Here is an 18918-nt window from a genome sequence, read left to right as displayed (position 1 = left end):
GGATCGATGTTTCTCTCTCATCGATGTTTCTAACTCTCTATCCCTCTCCCTTCCTCTCTGTAAAAAAAATCAATAAAATATATATATTTTAAAAAATAAATATATCCCATCCTTCCACCCAGCGCGTGGCTCAGTGGTTGAGCATCGACCTATGAACTGGAAGGTCAAGGTTTGGCTCCCGGTCAGGGCACATGCCCAGGTTGTGGACTCGATCCCCAGTAAGGGGCGTGCGGGAGGCAGCGGATCCATGATTCTCTCTCATTGATGTTTCTATCTTCCTTTCTCTCTCCCTTCCTCTCTGAAATCAATAAAAATATATTTTTTAAACAGTAAAATAAATCCCACCTTTTCTAGACATAAACAGTGTGACCTGGGGCAATTCACTTAGTTCTTCTGGCCTGTAAAATGGGGATAATAAAACTATTTCACAAAACGGTGGTTCTGTTTTCATTAAAGAAGACCTCATGTATAGAAACAGCTCGCGTAGCGGCCGGCACATAGTGGAAGCTCAGTACATTTTAGCCACTCCTGCTTCCTTTGACCCCTTAAAGGGAGAAGGGGGACCCAGAAGAATCCTCTGTACCTAGCCTGCAGGGGTCCCCGCTTATGGGAGGAAAGGAAACTCAGAGAGGGAGGCTGTTCTAGAAGACAGAGGGGAAGCCCACGCTTCTTTGGCAATGTGGTTCCTCCTCCATCTCCTGGCCCTATTTGGAATCCATTTGCCCAGCTGGTGTGGCTCAGTGGTTGAGTATCCACTCATTCACCAAGAGATATAGTTGCAATTCCTGGTCAGGGTTGTAGACTCGATCCCCAGTGGGGGCTGTGCAGGAGAAAGCCAATAGATGTTTCTCTCTCATTGATGTTTTTATTTCTCTCTCTCCCTTCCTCTCTCAAAATCAATAAACACCATATTTTTTTAAAAAAAAGAATTCAGCCCTGGCCGGTGTTGCTCAGTGGGTAGAGCGTCGGCCTGCGGACTGAAGGGTCCCAGGTTCGATTCTGGCCAAGGGCACATGCCTGGGTTGTGGACTCGATCCCCAGTGGGGGCTGTGCAGGAGAAAGCCAATAGATGTTTCTCTCTCATTGATGTTTTTATTTCTCTCTCTCTCCCCCTTCCTCTCTCAAAATCAATAAACACCATATTTTTTTAAAAAAAAGAATTAATTCATCTGTTCATCATCCATTCACCTATTTATCCACTACCCACCCATATCCACCCATCCATCCATCTACCAACCCACTTTCCTATCCACCCGTCCATCTATCCATCCATCCATTCTCCATTTTTTCTCTCCATCACTTATACCTGCAAGCATCATTGATGCATTCAGCTCTGTGCCAGATCCATGCCAGGCCCCAAGGAAGCAAAGGTGGCCAGGAACTCAAGTCCAGCAGGGGAGACAGACAGGCCTTGGACTCCACCATGTGGGAAGTGCCCTACAGAAGGAGGACCAGTGTGCTCCCAGTGAGGAGAACAAGGAATTCTGTCTGGGAGGGACCATGGAGGGGATCTTCCAAGGATGAGAAGGAATTTAGACACAGAGAGGGCAAGGGACTGGCCCTCTGTACAGACGGCCTAGCATGTGCAAAGGCTGGGAGATAGGGAGAGGGAGACACAAATAATGTACTCAGCACAAATAATGAGCCTCTTCCCCATCTCACAGAGCGCCAAGCAGCGCTGGGAAGGTCCCTGGGTTTCAAGCTGCGCCTCCTCCCACCTCCCACGTTATCCTGCCTTGGCACAGCCAGGCTGCTGCCCATTGACAGGCCCAAAGATGCCTGAAGAGCTGAGGGAGCTGGGCCATGGTGGAGTGTGTGTGTGTGTGTGTGTGTGTGTGTGTGTGTGTGTGTGTGTGTGAGGTTCACAGCCCCCTCTAGGAGCTGCCCCCTTTCCGCTCACAACCTCACCTGCCCCAGGCCCCACCATGGCATCTCCCCTGTGCTGCTGGTGAGGAAGGTTTGCATGTTAGCATAGGAGGACTGGAGGTGGGGGAGGGGAGACGGGGGGAGTGTGATCAGTGACTTCAGGGACATGCACCAGGAAGCCACCGTTCTTGGCGAGGTGGTTATCCGCACCCCGGTTATTGACCTTGGATCTTATCAGAAGGCTGTCAGCATGGAGAGCACACACATTCCTTATGAGGACCCAGGAGGACAGTTACCACCAGGAAGGCAGTGGGACGCCAAGGTCAGCTGATAATTGAGACAGAGACATGGTGATGACACCACAAGGTACAGCTTTATGGTCCCACCCCCCCTCCTGGAAGGATTTAGTCCCTTGAACATGTGAAGTTACGAACACGACACCTGCACAAGAGTATGTGACCAAGAGTATGTGACATCTGAGTGGGCTACACCACCTGAGTGTAGTGTGTGTGTGTGTGTGTGTGTGTGTGTGTGTGAGAGAGAGAGAGAGAGATAGAGACCCCCGAGAACTCTGGGGCAGGCTGTGGGAGTCAGCTGGTGTCTACACTGCTGTAGGCAGCAGACATTAATTTGATCAATCTTCCTTCCCCTGTCTTTTTTTTTAATATATATTTTATTGATATTTTACAGAGAGGAAGGGAGAGGGATAGAGAGTTAGAAACATTGATGAGAGAGAAACATCGATCAGCTGCTTCCTGCACACCTCCCATTGGGGATGTGCCGCAACCAAGGTACATGCCCTTGACCGGAACTGAACCCGGGATCCTTCAGTCCGCAGGCCGACGCTCTATCCACTGAGCCAAACCGGTTTCGGCCCTTCCCCTGTCTTAGTTGGGTGGATGGTGTGGCCCCTCCCTGAGCATTTTGAATTGTGGGTGTTGATGAAGATCACCTGAGGCAGGCAATGCATTTGATTTCCCTTTATCTTCTCCCAGGATCGTGCTGACTCTGAGTTCTTCAGTCTCTCCGGGACTGCCAATCCATCTGTGCCAGCTCCTTGCCACTCTCCCTCACCTCCCACGTGGACTCACCTCCCTCCTTGCCCAGACTCAGTCCCTTGCAAAGCCTCTCACCCCTTGTGATCCTCTCTGCTTTGGTCACAGTCACTGGGTAAAACCCCAACCTGGTTATATCCAACCCACCAGTCACTGTGCAGCTGCACCCTGACCCTTAATGTGCCTGCAGAGCCATACGACCCCACTGATCTTGCTTTAAATTTATGATCCCACACCTCAAGCGGGCCCTCGTCCTGCCATCTTTCCTGGTCCACTCACTCTCCCTCCCAGGCTCCTAGATGGTGACGCCACACCCTCTCCTCTGTTCTCAAGCCTCCAACATGGTCCCCTCCACCCTCTCTCTCAGCCAGTGACTGTGCTTCCTTATTCCCCCCACCACCACCACACACACACAGAATTGATTGCTTCTTTTTATTTAAATTATGTATCGTAGAAAGTATTACATGTCTTTTCCCCCCCATGACCTCTCCCTGCCCTCCTCCGTCCCCCAGCACAGGCCCTCACTCCCTACTGTGTCTACTGGCTATGCTTAATGCAATACAAGTCCTTTGATTGATTCTTACGTCCTCCCCCCGTGCTGCCCTATTTCACTGACAAAGTCAGAGGGAACTTCACCACTTGAGTTGCTCACCCCGCCATCTCCTTGGTCCTCTCTCCTGTCACTGTGGGTGAATGGTTTGTGCCCATCTAGGACCAACCTCTACCTCACACCAGAGCCCACCACCCTCACTGCTCAACAATGGCCCCAGTAAGCGCCCTGCTCCGCTTCTTCTTCAGTAGATCACTCCCACGCATTCATGGTGTTGAACACCATCTCTTCAAAACCTCTCAGTTCCACTTGCTCCCCCAGTAACTTCCAATTTCCTGTTCCCTTTTATGATAAAACTCAATGAGTTATCCATGTTTGTCTCCAATTCCTCGCCTCCGTTGTCTCTTGAGCTGCTCAAGTTGGGGCTTTACCCACCATTTTACTAAAACTGCTCTTAAAAAGGTCAACTTCAATAAAGTTTGCCCGGCTGGCATAGCTCAGTGGTTGAGAGTCGACCTGTGAACCAGGAGGTCATGGTTCAATTCCCTGTCAGGGCACATTCCCGGGTTTCAGGCTCAATTCCCAGTGTAGGGTGTGCAGGAGGCAGCTGATCAATGATTCTCTCCCACCATTGATGTTTCTATCTCTCTCCCCCTCTCCCTTCCTCTCTGAAATCAATAAAAACACATTTTTTAAAAAAGGTCAACTTTCGCCGAAACCGGTTTGGCTCAGTGGATAGAGCGTCGACCTGCAGACTGAAAGGTCCCAGGTTCGATTCCGGTCAAGGGCATGTACCTTGGTTGGGGCACATCCCCAGTAGGAGGTGTGCAGGAGGCAGCTGATCGATGTTTCTCTCTCATTGATGTTTCTAATTCTCTATCTCTCTCCCTTCCTCTCTGTAAACAATCAATAAAATATATATATTTTTAAAAAAGGTCAACTTTGCTCCATGTTGCCAAATCCAGTTCTGTCCTTTTTTAATTTTATTTTTTATATAAAAATCTTGGTGTTACGTTTACCCTGCTTTCTCTCATATTCTACCTTGGGTCTTTCAGTAAATCCTGCTGGCTGAGCCTTCAAAGAAATCTGGAGCTCATCCTGGCCCCAACTCCAGGAGGCGCCCACCAGGTCTCCGAAGAATGGCTGAGAAGCCGACCTGAAGCAGCTCAGCTCCTCAACACCGGGTGTTCGTGCTCCAGCTGTCTGGGATTTAAGGAGTGTCCAGGGCAACAACAGGGATACAAAAACACCCCTGGGAAATAGATCCCAACACGACTGCAGCCAGCCATGGGTGGGGCTCTGCATCACACAGGTGCCCTCATGAGACGATGTGGGACCTCACAGGCCTCCAGAGCAGGTGTTTCTGAAGGGTGATGCCATGGGATGGAGGTGATGCTGCCAGATTGCAGGGCCGGGCATCCTCAGGCAGGAATGGCAGGACCTTTAGGCTGGGCAGGAATGGGGAGCTTGCAGGGAGCACAGGTACCCCAACCTGCTTCCACTGGGCCTCTCGGAGGGGGTGGATCCACTGGAGGTCAGCTCAAAATCGCCGACATTCACTGAATGCTAGCAATTCGCCCGGCTGAACTTAGAGTTCAGGGAGAGGCCACATCTCCTGCAGCCTTATCCAGGAGCTATACCACCTCTCAGACACCAGGCAAGAGAAAGGATTCCATTCCACGCCTCACAAGAGAGATGGGACCATGGGGACACACAGGAAGGGGTTTGCCAACCCAGCCCTGGTGTCTTTTTTGTTTTCTAACACAACCTCAGTGTCTTTTTTAAAAAAGTATATTTTTATTGATTTCAGAGAGGAAGGGAGGAGAGAGAGAGAGAAACATCAATGATAAGAGAATCATTGATTGGCTTCCTCCTGCACGTCTCCACTGGGGATTGAGCCCGTAACCCAGACATGTGTCCTGACTGGGAATCGAACCGTGACCTTCTGGTTCATAGGTCGACGCTCAACCGCTGAGCCACACCAGCTGGGTGCAGCCCCAATGTCTTAATAACAGAGGCCTGGAAGATCTGAGCCAAGCTTGTGACTGACACAGCAGCCTACTTTGACGAGCAGTTCTGGGAAGAGAGAGAGAGAGTGTGTGTGTGTGTGTGTGTGTGTGTGTGTGTGTGTGTGTGTGTGTATGTGTGTGAGAGAGAGAGAGAGAGAGAGAGAGAGAGAGAGAGAGAGAGAGAGTTAAAGGACTGGTAGTGCCCTAGGGCCCCGGCAGCTTGGCTGCATTGGGAGCTCCCCTCGAAAAGGGCCGTGCTGACTGGGCTGCACTGCTGGGACTTGGTGTCAGCAGGAGTGGCTGTTAGGGACTGACTCAGGGCAGTGCAGTGTGGGGCCCTGGGCCACTGGGCAGTAGCCAGGATGCACTTAGGACCATGGGCAGCAAACTGCGGCTCGCGAGCCACATGCGGCTCTTTGGCCCCTTGAGTGTGGCTCTTCCACAAAATACCACGGCCTGGGCGAGTCTATTTTGAAGAAGTGGCGTTAGAAGAAGTTTAAGTTTAAAAAATTTGGCTCTCGCCGAACCGGTTTGGCTCAGTGGATAGAGCGTCGGCCTGCGGACTGAAAGGTCCCGGGTTCGATTCCGGTCAAGGGCATGTACCTTGGTTGCGGGCACATCCTCAGTGGGAGGTGTGCAGGAGGCAGCTGATCGATGTTTCTCTCTCATCGATGTTTCTAGCTCTCTATCCCTCTCCCTTCCTCTCTGTGAAATATCAATAAAATATATTAAAAAAAAAATTTGGCTCTCCAAAGAAATTTCAATCGTTGTCCCGTTGATATTTGGCTCTGTTGACTAATGAGTTTGCCGACCGCTGTTCTAGAGGAAGCAGCTCTACCGGGGCCATCCTGATGACTATGTATTGTTGCTAGAGGTCCTTAAGTGGTTAAATTTATTTAACCGTTAGGCTGTTGGTCCAACTGTCCTCCCTCAATCTCAGCATTAGATGACTCCCTTCGGGAAAATGGGTCACTGGTCGGCTGGAACAGTGGTCCGGAACTGGTCAGGAAGTGGTATGAGGGATGCCTGGGGCACCTAAAGCCATCGGGCAGGCAGGGTGGGTCTTGGGAGGGGTGGGCTGCTAAGCAGAGCTCCGCTCAGCTCAGCCTGAAGCTGTGAGCAAATCAATCCTTCACTAATCAAGTCTGGCATCAGTTACTGGTCTGGGCATGGTCATGGGGTCTGGGTTAAGTCAGATCTGAGGAGGGGCCACAAACCTGAATTTCCATCCGCTTGGCTAGTGTCCCCCTGCAGGGGGTATAAAGCAGAAAAATGGTTCCAGTCCTTTCATGACGTACTGGAGCATTTCTGCCCAGTAAGTAATGTCACCCTCAGGCTTACAGGGCTGTGAAAAAAATCACCCTGGATGGTATTGACCAATTTTGTATCCAATTTAGCAAAATTTCAGGATTCCTTCTTTTTCCCCCCACTTGACTACATATATGTGTCAGTTTCTTGTATCCTCATTTAAACTAGCTTTGTCATCTTGCTGTTCTCTCTCTTAAGGAGTTGAAAATAAAATCACAAAAAGATGGAAGCACAGTCCTTGTCTAGTTGTATGGGAATTATTTCTAAGTTTTTGAATATTCTACCTATTCTCTCTCTCCTTACATCAAGAATCCTGGGCCTAGAAGGAAAGGCTCTTTAGGACTAGACAGGCGCTGAGGGCAGCAAGGCGGTGGACATGGGTGACCAGGACACAGTGCACAGCTGGGAGCTCAGGAAGCCAGTCCTGAGGCGGGGGGGGGGGGGGGCCAGCCCGGTGGCCCTGGAGAAGGAGAGCCCTGTAGATGAAGGGAGTGAGGTCTCATGGGAGGCCCCAGAAAGCCCTGGCTGGAGGGTGAAGGTTGGGTGGGAGTGGGGATTCAAATTCCAGATGCAACTCCAGCCTGAAGGGTGCTGGGCCCTTGGGGAGCTCTTACTAACTGCCCGCCCCCATAACATGACTGACAAAGGGGAAGAGACTGATCCAGTGGGGTCACAAGGTGGGAAGTGGTTCTTCTTGCCCCTCCCTAGAGCATCTGCCCTTTGGAGTTAGACCTGGTACCTTCATCCTCCTCGAAAGGGGTGTGGCCCCCTTCCAGCCCTGCCCCAGTGCTTATCACAGGTGTACGGGCCTTGAGGCAGACACTAACCAGACCTGGAGCCTCCTCAGGGTTGGGAGAAGCTCGGCACCAGCAAACCACGTGGGAGACACCAGAGGGCTTCCAGGGACCAAGCTCAGTTTGGAGCTGGTGGCTTCCTGCTCCACCTGCTTCTCGGGGTCTCACAGACACACGGGGGAGCCCCCGCTCAGCTCTAGGGAAGTTTATTGCTGTTGGAGTGGCTTCCTGAGGAGGTGCCCGTCTCTGGCCTCGGGCTGTTCAAGGCTGACATTGGTTTCTGTGGTCATGGGCAGCATCAGGCTACAGGGTGAGCAGGGCTGCCTTCTGGACGCTGGGTTGTTGCTGGCAAGGGGAGAGAGGTGTGCCCCCCTCACCACTCGCCGTGGGGCTGCCTGTCCACCTGGAACAGCCCTGTTTCCTGGCCGGCCTGCTCTTCCTCCTGGGCAGCCTTCCCTTCTTCCGGGACAGCCTTCAGTTCCTCCATTAGGATGTTGTACAACAAGTCGGGCTAGAACAAAGGGTTGCAGGGGTGAGAGGTGGGTAGCTGAGCTTGGCAGGATGGCCTGAGGCGCCCCAGCAGGGAGCTGGGCTGGGAGGCAGGGAGGAGGTATGGAAGAGGAAGGAAGTCCTGGCTGAGGGCCTCACCAGGTTTTGCAGCTTCTCCCTCAGGGCCACATTGTCTGCTTGAATAGTGCTCAGGGACTCCTGAAGCCTAGGGTTGAAAGAGATGCCCCCTCAGTCCCCAGGCTCTTGTCCTAGGCAGCCCCACCCCCAATCCATGCCTCGTGCGTGAGCTGTGTGACCTGGCACAGCCACCTGAGACCAGGGTTTCACCCAGAGTCCAGTCTTATTGAGGGGAACCAAAGTTTTACCACCCCAACATTGCCTTTTGGGATATTGATTTTTAAGCTGATTATTAGGAGATTGCCCAATAGGCAGGCATGTGGGCACACAGTCAATTGCTAGGGAAGAGTTGTGGCCCCCATACCTGTAGGGCAGGTCCACCAACATACAAGGACATGATGCTTGGGAGGAAAGAGACTACGGGCCAAGGAGGTCTCCAGAGTAGAACAGGGAAGGAGGGAAGAAAGAGGGGCAAGAAGGTGCAAGCCTGCGGCCATCAAGCCCCAGGCCATGACCTCCTTGGGGAAAAGTCCTGTCACCCTACCTGCCTGCCTGCACCTGCCCAGACCTGGCTCACCTCATGCAAGCATTCTGCAAATGGTTAATTTCCTTCGAGGTTTGCTGGGTGCCCCAGTCTTCCTTATCCAGGAACCGGCTCTCCAGGATCTCCAAGTCCCTAGGATGGGTTTGCAGTGAGGGTAGGACTGGAGGATCAATAGGCTGGGAGAGAACTGGGTGGTCAGAGAGCTGGGGCAGCCCAAGGCCCAGGCTCCTTCAGTCCTATCTGGGCTTCCCCTCTGCCCACCCCAGGGCTGAGCCCTGACCCAGATCTGAGTGTTAACATGGGGGTTGGGAGTAGGGAGAGAAGCACCATGGGCCTCCCTCCCCTTCACACATTCACACAGACTTACTCTTGAGGTTCTTTGGGCTCAGGGGGCTCCACCGAGCTCAGGAGTGTAAACAGGAACTTGACCGTGGGTTCTGGTTGCAGGTCCAGCTCTGACTCTGAAGAAGGTGGCTTTGGCAGAGAAGGTGTCATGGTGACCAAAGTGACACGGGGCTGGCAGCCCCAGAGCTTGGGTCCTCCCACCCCCTGGAGTGTTGGCTGGGAGTTGTCTCCTCCCAGCAGGGAAAGAAGAATTTCCCCAGCCCCCCTGCCACCTCTGTGCCCAGCTCCCCACAGACCTGAGGGTCTTCCAGGTTCTGCTGCTCAACAGGTTGCGCCACTGGCTTCTCAATGGGCTCAGGATGGGCCCTTAGTCTGCTCTGGGGAGACTGAGGAAGACAGAAGCCCAGTTGGTGAGCCACAACATCCATCAACCCATGGGCCTCCCCTTTCCAGCCTCATCTGGTTATCTTGGGGCAGCCTCCAGCCTGGAGAGTCTCTGTCACCAATTCTTGTCCAGCCAACCAGATCCTTGCAAACGCAAGGGATGGGAGTTGGATTTGGGGGCTGGGATGGCACTATTTAATGGAACCCTAGAGAAACTTGTAAAAAGTGGAGAATGCCTCTCATTTTTGGTATAGAAATCATCTACTAGTTGGACACTGAGAAGTAATTAATAGGGCATCCAAGACCCTCTGTTATGGACACCATTGGTTCTAACCCACATCATACTCTGCTCATACCAGCCAGGAGTCTCACTTCCCAACACCATGCCAAACCTTCTCCAGTGCCATGCTCTTGCCCATAATGTTCACCCCTCCCCCATTCCCATCCCCTTCTGCAATCTGAATTCGGACCATACTTTTCTCTGCTGAGCAAAATTGCCTCCCCTGGTATTCCCTAGCTGGGTCGGCAGAGGAGCCGGAGCTGGGCTGAGCCTGAGAATGCTTCCGAGGTAGCTTCGCTTTGGAAACTAGGTCTAAAGAAATGACTCCAAAAGAAATAAAAATTTGTACAGAGGCCCACAGTGGCTGATTTACACCAAGAAGAAAAACTAAAACTGGCTTAAAGGGCACAATATAAGAAAAGGTAAATAAATTATGATGTACAAATGTAATAAAATACAATTCACTCTGCAATTAATGGTCCCCAGTAAGCACTGGATGACCAACAGGTCTGCAGGACAGGCCACAGGCCGGGTCCTGAGAACATACAGATAGATGATCGTGATCTGGTTCTGCCCCAGAGAAGCTTCAGGGGTTGCCAGAGGGCCCAGGTTCACAGGGGATCCTAGTGCAGGGAGATGTGCCATAAAGAGGCCTGGACAGAAAGCCCTGGTCTCGAGAGGAGGGGGCCACACACTTGGCTTAGGAGCTCCAGGCAGACTCCATCAGGGAGGTGCTGCTTGATCTTCAACAAGTGGGGTATCCTGGCCAGTGAAGGGCAATCCAGAAGGAACAGCTTGGGAGGATGGTGTAGAAGATGTGGGGCACTCCACTGGGAAACAGCATGAGCTAGTTAAGTTTCAATGCCGGATAAACAATGAACAATTTTTGTGTAAGCATGTCCCATGCAGCCAGCTCACTTATAGAGAGACACTGGGCAGCCAAAACCCACTAACCATCATTATGATACTGCATGGACAATGGAAAGTCACCAAAGGGTATTTTTCAAAAAATTTATTGTGACAAAATACATAACATAAAATTTACCATTTTAACCACTTTTAAGTGGACAGTTCATTGGCATTAAATACATTCACATTGCCATGTAGCCATCACCACCATCTATCTCTAGAACTTTTTCATTTTCCCAAACTGAAACGCTATATTCATCCCATATAATAAAAGCCCAGTGACCAAGGCAGACCGATCGACCAGTCGCTATGACGTACACTGACCACCAGGGGGCAGACGCTCAATGCAGGAGCTGCCCCCTGGTGGTCAGTGGAGTGCTCCTCAGCTGACTGGGAGCAGCTGCTCCCACAGCGGGCCAATCTCCCCAGGCCACGCTCCCCACCAGCGCACCAATCCTGTGCACCGGGCCGCTAGTTAATAATCCATTCGCCCTCCTCCATCCCCTGGCAACCACCATCATTCTACTTCTGTCTCCATGAGTTTGACTGCTTCCAGTATCTCTTATTAGTGGAATCATATAATATTTGTCCTTTTGTGTATAGCCCATTACCTTTATCACTGTGTTTTCAAGGTTCATCCATGTTGTAGCATGTATCAGAATTTCATTCCTTTTGAAATTGATAGAGCTGAATAATATTCCATTGTACCTACATACTGCATTTTGTTTATCCATTCATCCATCAATGGATATTTATGGTGTTTCCACCTTTTTTGTCTATTGTGAGCCATGCTATGAACATGGATGTACAAATATTTCTTCAAGACCCTACTTTTAATTCTTTTGGTTATTACACCAGAAATGGAATTGTATCAAAAGGCTTTAAGCAGCCCTAGCTGGTTTGGCTCAGTGGATAGAGCAGTGGTTGCCAACCTTTCGGACCTCACAGATCACCAGTGGTCCATGGACCACCGGTTGGCGACCACTGGGATAGAACATCAGCCTGCAGACTGAAGAGTCCCAGGTTTGATTCCAGTCAAGGGCCCATGCCCGGGTTGTGGGCTCGATCCCCAGGAGGGGGCATGCAGGAGGCAGCTGATCAATGATTCCCTTATCATTGATGTTTCTCTCTCTCTCTCTCCCCTCCCCTTTCTCTCTGAAGTCAATAAAAAAAATACATATGTATGTATGTATTTTTTAAAAGGCTTTAAGCAGGGGGAAAACAACACCATATTTTTCTCTTGGAAACTGATTCAGGCCGCAGTGTGGTTTGAAGAGCTACTAGGCCGGGGCAGTGATTTTCAGCTGGTGTGCCATGGCACACTGGTGTGCTGCAAGAACTTTTAAAACATGCAACACATGACTACTTAGTCAGGGCATTGACCTCAACTTAGATTGTCAAGTTTAAAAAATGGCCCAGCCGAAACCGGTTTGGCTCAGTGGTAGAGCGTCGGCCTGCGGACCGAAGGGTCCCAGGTTCGATTCCGGTCAAGGGCATGTACCTTGGTTGCGGGCATGTCCCCAGTAGGGGGTGTGCAGGAGGCAGCTGATCGATGTTTCTCTCTCATCGATGTTTCTAACTCTCTATCCCTCTCCCTTCCTCTCTGTAAAAAATCAATAAAATATATTTTTAAAAAATAAAATAAAATAAAGTGATTTAAACTTTATCAAAAATAAAAAAATAAAAAAAAATAAAAAAAATAAAAAATGGCCCAGTCAATGTTGCCCAGTGGTTGAGCATCGATCTATAAACCAGGTCGCTGGTTCGATTCCTGGTCAGATCATATGCCTGAGTTGTGGGCTTGATTCCCAAATGTGGGCATGCAGGAGGCAGCAATCAATGATTCTCTCTCATCATTGATGTTTCTATCTCCTTCTCTGAAATCAATAAAAATATCTATGTATTTTCTATTTTTGTTAAATATATCTTTACTGATGTCAGAGAGGGAGAGGGAAAGAGAGATAGAAACATCAATGATGAGAGAAACTCATTGATCGGCTGCCTCCTGCACGCCCCCTACCAGGGACCGAGCCTGCAACGCAGGCATGTGCCCTTGACAGGAATCAAACCTGGGACCCTTCAGTCTGCAGGCCAGCGCTCTATCCACTGAGCCAAACCAACTAGGGCTAAAATATATACATTTTTATTTTTTTTTATTTTTATTATTTTTTAAAATATATACATTTTTAAAAACACAAAAAAATTGACAACGATCACCCTGGCCAGTGTTTCTCATTGGCCCTCAAACTGAAAGGTTGCAGGTTTGATTTGTGGTCAAGGGCACAACCTGGATTCTGATTTGATCCCCAGCCCTAGTCAGGGCGTGTGCAGGAGGCAATGAATCAATGTGTCTCACAATGATCTTTCTCTCTCTCCACTACCTCCCTCCCGTCCACTCTCTAAAAAACCAATGGGAAAAATATCCTTGAGTGAGGATTAACAAAAACAAAAAAGACAACAACCAACAGAATAGCTGTCTGGTGTGGATGAATCAAAATTACACTTTTTTTTTTTTTTTTTTTGTCAGATCGGCAAGGAATTTATTTTTGGTGTGCTGCAGAATTTTAGTAATTGGTGTGTCATGAGATGAAAAAGATTGAAAATCACTAGGCCAAGGCGATTGTCCAGTAGCCGTGGGGATGGAGGGACGTTGAGACTGGGCTGAAGGGATGGGGTGAGGGAGAGTGTGGCGCTGCAGATGACCCCCAATGTCCTGGCTTGTGTGATTGGGTCAGCTCGAGGTGATGCTAATGACGTAGGGAGCACAGGAAGAGGCAAGCTGATGGATAAGCTAAGTTCGAGGTAACTTCTGAGTAGAGATACAGTTCTAGAATATAGTTCTAGATTCTGATTTGAATTTCAGGAGAGATATATGGGTGGGAGAGAAAGACTGGCAAATCTTGGGCAACAAGGTGGCCTAGAGAGCTTGAGGTCAAGCAGATTGAAAAGAGGGTCCAGAAACTGATGAACAAAAACAGAGAAGCATTGATCAGACCATCAAACCTCAGAGGGAAGGTAGGGGAGGGTGGGGGTAAGGGGAAGAGATCAACCAAAGGACTTGTATGCATGCATATAAGCCTAACCAATGGACACAGACACCAGGGGGGTGAGGGCATGATTGGGGGGGGGGGTAAAGGGGGGCAATGGGGGTATAGGGACACATATGTAATACCTTAATCAATAAAGAAAAGAAAAAAAAGAGGTCCAGGACTGTACCTAGGTGTCCTGACATTTCAGTGGAAGCAAAGAAAGGGCCCAGCAGTGCCACAGCCCCAAGAAGGGTGCTCTTGGCCCAGGGTGCAGAGGCCTGAGTCTGTAGCATTGCGGATTATGTGGTCACTGAGCAGTAAATGAGTGAGGGCACCTAGAGTGCATGGGACAGAAGCAGTGAGCAATTTCCCAACATTTTTTCAAGGAGCTTAACCTCAAAAGGAATAATGGTAGGCTGGTCAAAACTTTTTTTGGGTCAGGGTGGTTGTTTCTAATAAAATGAACATAAGCCTGTTTAGGACTTGTAGGTGACAGGCACAAGGGCTCAGATGACAGAATTGGATCAAAAGCCAAAGTGGAAAGCTTGGCCTTGAAAAAAGGGACCTGCTTTCCTCTGGGTGAGGTAAGGAGGTAGAAGGGAGGTGTGGGGAGGCTGTAAAAACTTAAGAATTTTGCCCTGACCGATTTGGCTCAGTGGATAGAGCGTTGGCCTGCAGACTGAAGGGTCCCAGGTTCAATTCCGGTCGGGGGCATGTGCCTTGGTTGCCGGCACACCCCTGATGGGAGGTGTGCAGGAGGCAGCTGATGGATGTTTCTCTCTCATCCATGTTTCTGGCTCTCTATCCCTCTCTCTTCCTCTCTGTAAAAAATCAATAAAATATATTTTTAAAAAAACAAAAACTTAAGAATTTAAAGGTCTTGATTTGCTCGGTCTAGGAGGCAAGGACAAATGTAGAGACCTGACAAGACTGGTTTGTGCCACCCACGTGCAAATGCATGGATACCTGACTAGTTCCCCAGGGGCTGCTGCACCAGCTGGGCCAGCGTGAGGGGCGGGGTCCTGGGGAGAGGAGCGGGGTCCTAGGGACAGGGGACAGGGAAACAAGGGCTTGACTCAGGATGGGGGGGAGGGTTTGTTCCCTGGCTCTGGACGAAGCTTTTAGCAGTCTTACCCTGGAACTCCCCTTGAGGCAGGTAGCCCAGCCTTGGAAGAATGGTGTGAGCAACTGGAAAGACATGGGGGATGGGATCAACCCTGTGACACAGCCCAAAGGCTTTGCTTCCTGGGCCTCACACCCTCAACTCCGCCTTTGACCCAATGAAAGAAACACAATCTCGGAACAAACTCTTCAACCAGGTTTATTAAAAAAAAAAAAGACAACAAAACTCCCTTAAACTCCACATTCTTAAGTTTTTCAGGGAGAGAAGTTTGCAGCAGTGACATCAACTCAACATCATCTGGCTACTCCTGATTCTACAGGACTAAAACAATTCTCAGGAGTCCTGCCCACCAGCCAGTGAGGATTCTTCAGGTGTGGTCCAGCTCAAGGACATCTGGCCCACCCTGACACAGGGGCTTGTTTGTAAGGTCTGACAAAGCACGAAGCGTGGAACAGGTAGTCTGGGACTCCCAGGCCTTGTGAAGAGCTTCATTAGTGCCGTGCAGGAAACTGAACCAAGCATATCTTCCCTGACACTCTGCTATTCACAAGCCTCTACTTCCACAAACCTGTCAATGTGCAAAGGTTCGGGTGGAGCAAAGTGTAGTTGGGCAGCCTTTGAAAGCACACCTTTTACCAGCATTGAGAGAGAAATGGTGGGAGTAGGGTTCCTTGAAGACAGGAAGATGATCTTTCTCTGCCCCCTAGCTCAACTCCTAGCACCTGCCTCAGGCAGGGTCCTCCTGTGACAGGGCACCAAGGAAGCTAAAGGTTAACACTGCTATCGACTCCTGCCCCTTCTGGAATGTGAGAAAAGCTTCCTAAAACTTTGCGTGTGTAGCTGCAAAATGCTAGTGGGACTAGAACTGCTTAACCTATGTATTTGTTCTAGAGCTGAATAGACTGTGAACTTTAGTTTGTAAAACACAGACGTGCATGACAAGAGGGGTCACCTCCTGCCATGGGCCCCTTCCCAGCCGAGCCTCAGGTTCTATAGAGGCTGGAACCTGTGGTACCTGGTGCTGCACCCCCAAACTCACCCTTTGCCCTACATGGCCAGCACTCCATCGGCCTTGTTTTTAACCAAATATCTCAACAGCAGAACACAGAAATATGAAATACAGCTTCTAAGGAGTAAATGCCTATGGTCGGAAGCCAACTAAGGCTTTCCCACTCTCCTAAACCCGATTCTACTGCCTGAGTGTCCAGCTTCTTCCTCACAGATAGAACTGTCCCAAATCCACAAATTCTCTCCTGAACCATCTACAGAATCTAAGAAAACCCAAGCCCTTTTACATAGATGGAACCAAGCCACCAACAGAAGGCAACTCAGGAGAGAAAGCCTGAGGCTGCCCTGGCTGCGGGTGCCTGTTACTTTTCTTTTTAAATATGCTTTTATTGACTTCAGAGAGGGAGAGGTAGAGGGAGAAAGAAACATCAATGATGAGAACCACTGATCGGCTGCCTCCGACACGCCCCACACTGGGAATTGAACACGCAACCCAGACATGTGCCTTGACCAGGAATTGAACTGTGACCTCCTGGTTCATAGGTGGATGCTCAATCACTGAGCCACACGGGCTGGGCTGGGATGCATTTCTGTTGGGGCTGGCACAGGGCAGCCACATTCCGCAACAACAGTAGAGATGCTCTCACCCACAATCCTCAGCCCCGTAACCTCCTCCTGCTGGGCCAGTGATTCTCCCTCCCAAGACTGTAGCCCAACTGGAAAGTGGCCATGACACTACAGGAAGTAGGGAGGAGATGATGGTGGGTCACCGACTATAGCCAGGACACCGGCCAGGCGAACCCTATTTCCTACAGCTGCCACCGCTGCTGCCACTGCACAAACACTCAAGAGCAGACCTCACGTGCAGCAACAGCACATGCACAGGTAACAAGGCCAGGGAAGGGGACCCCAAGTGTCTGTTGCACAGGAAGAAGAGGCTATGTACAGGGGAAGGAAGTCTGGCTAGGTGCACCCCAGTTTCATCTCATTCAACCAGGAGATCAAACTGCTCAGCAGCTTCAAACTCAGCATTCATGGCTGCAGCCCACTCATCCAGCTCCGATTTCTGAGGGAAGAGAAATGGGAGGCAGGTGAGTGGGGAAGAAGACATGTTGTCTGGAGCATGACTACCCACACCCTGCACGTAGGTGCCATCTTTCCCCCAAATCAACCAGAACTGAGCCCCAGCCCTTCAAGTGTCCTGGCATCTCCCAGTATGTCTGCATGACAGCAGAGGAAGGCCCCTGCCCCTCACTCACCAGGATCTCTGGCACCTTCTTCTTCTTTTTTTTCTCTTTCACGGGTGGGGAAATTCCAGGGAGAGTCGTGTCTGGGACCCAAGGATTCCCAGGGACCCTGGGGACCTCGGTTAACTTTGAACACACCAAAGGTGAGACTCCAGCCAGGTCTTCTGTCCCCAGCAGCCTCTCGAAGCCAAAGCAGGATGGGCGGCCTGGGGTGGAGGTGGAGGCACAGTGAAGGGGGTCCAGCCGGCTGTAGGATCGCCTGACTTTCTTGGACATGTCCAAGTCTCTGGTGTCCAGGTCTCCTTCACTGGAGTTTGATTCAACATCTGGGCTGTGCACAGGAGTGGCAGGGACACTACTTTTCTTGAAGAGCTCCTCCTTCGTAGGCTCCTTGGTAGGAGGATTGTTTTCTTTTTCCAAGGAAAACGCAATCTACCAGGACAGAAGAGAGAATGCCTCCCTGTTACTCGGCTGTATTGCTTCCAGGAAGCCGGAGATTTAGGGTGGAAGGAAAGATCCACTGGACATACACGTTTAAAAGGAAAAGAGGAGACAGGTTAGGTGAGAAATCAGACTAAGATAGATGTGGGGAAGGGGAGAAAAGAACAATTGGGCATTGCTTCTGAGGAGTGTGGTTTTGTAACTCAAAAAGACTCACCACCGCCTACTGGTGCTGCCAGCTCTGTCTCCAAAATGTGACCGGAGAATAAAACAGAGCAGTACAGCAGGGAATAAAACAGAGAAAACCCGTCTCCATGGAGCATTCTAGTAGAGGGAAATAGATAATACGTGGGGGAGGGTGGGTGGGTGGGAAGAGATCAACCAAAGAACTTGTATGCATAACCCATGGACAAAGACAATAGAGTGGTAAAGGCCTAGGTGGGGGGTGGGGGTGGGCTAGAAGGAAAATGGTAGAGGATACCAGGGTATCAAGACCTAGTAAGTCTACAGGAGGAAGCAATGCATACAGATATGGAAAGACAAACTTTCCAAATACTGCAAACAGCCCCCTAAGCAGATGTGAGCAGACACTATGCCCCTTCCCAGCTCTCGAATGTCCTGGATTCCACGCAGCAAAGCAAATGAAAATGAACTCACCCTAGGGCTCCTTCGAGGCGAGTGCACAGATGGGATCTGTGGAGACAACACTAATTAATCACATAGCCAGCCCCCAATCTTGCTCCCCACCCACAACCCCTCTCTCAGCCCTCACCTTTACAGTATGAGCCACAATCTTCTTCAAGACGATGGGCTTTCTGACTGGAGTCGCATGAGGTGCCTGGAGAGGAGAGGGTGACCGTGAGCTCTGTACTAGCCCAGGGGCCTCTGGGGAAGGAGGCGCCTCTGTGGAAGGACCTGAGGAATCCCGGGCTCACCTTCGGCCAGATTTCAGGGAGGATGTTGGGAAGATCAGAGCCTGATTTCCGCTGAGACCTCCGCAGAGACTGAGTAGGAGGTGAGGCCCTTTGCCCTGGAAAAAAAGAGACAGAAGGTTCCCAAAAAGGCCCGTCGGGGGCGCCTTCCCGGTCCGAGCCCCTTCTTGGCGGTAGGGGGAGGGCCTCCCTCACGAAACTGCGTCCCTCAAACACTTGGGCCCCATCTCTCCCGCGCGCCCTCCGCTCACCGGAGCCCTGGGCGGCCCCGCCGGACCGCGTTCGCCTCTCGGACATATCTTGGTCTCGACCTTCGCCGCGCCGCCACCGCGGGTGGTGGGGCTCGCGCCAACCGCAAGGCTCCTTCGAAGCAGAAACGTTCGAACTACCCGCCTTACCCGTGAGGAAGCGGAAGTGACGCAAGGCGGGTGGGGGAAAGATGGTCCCCTCTCCCCACCTCCACCCGT

The 18918-nt window shown here is 50.7% G+C and overlaps 1 protein-coding gene across 1 annotated transcript; it reads right to left on the bottom strand.

The window, feature by feature from the left end:
- Positions 1–14998: 14998 nt before the first annotated feature.
- On the bottom strand, positions 14999–18875 carry CDCA5 (cell division cycle associated 5). The gene is made up of 6 exons (XM_080640828.1): positions 18703–18875; positions 18455–18549; positions 18292–18357; positions 18177–18212; positions 17091–17510; positions 14999–16897 (listed from the first exon to the last, which is right to left on the bottom strand). The coding sequence occupies exons 1-6, from the start codon at positions 18746–18748 to the stop codon at positions 16817–16819; spliced, it is 744 nt and encodes a 247-aa protein (XP_080496954.1). The 5' UTR covers positions 18749–18875; the 3' UTR covers positions 14999–16816.
- Between the last annotated feature and the right edge of the window lie 43 nt (positions 18876–18918).

The sequence above is a fragment of the Plecotus auritus genome, assembly GCF_963455305.1.
Source record: "Plecotus auritus genome assembly, chromosome: 9".
NCBI lineage: Eukaryota > Metazoa > Chordata > Mammalia > Chiroptera > Vespertilionidae > Plecotus > Plecotus auritus.
This window is presented reverse-complemented; position numbering and strand designations above follow the sequence as displayed.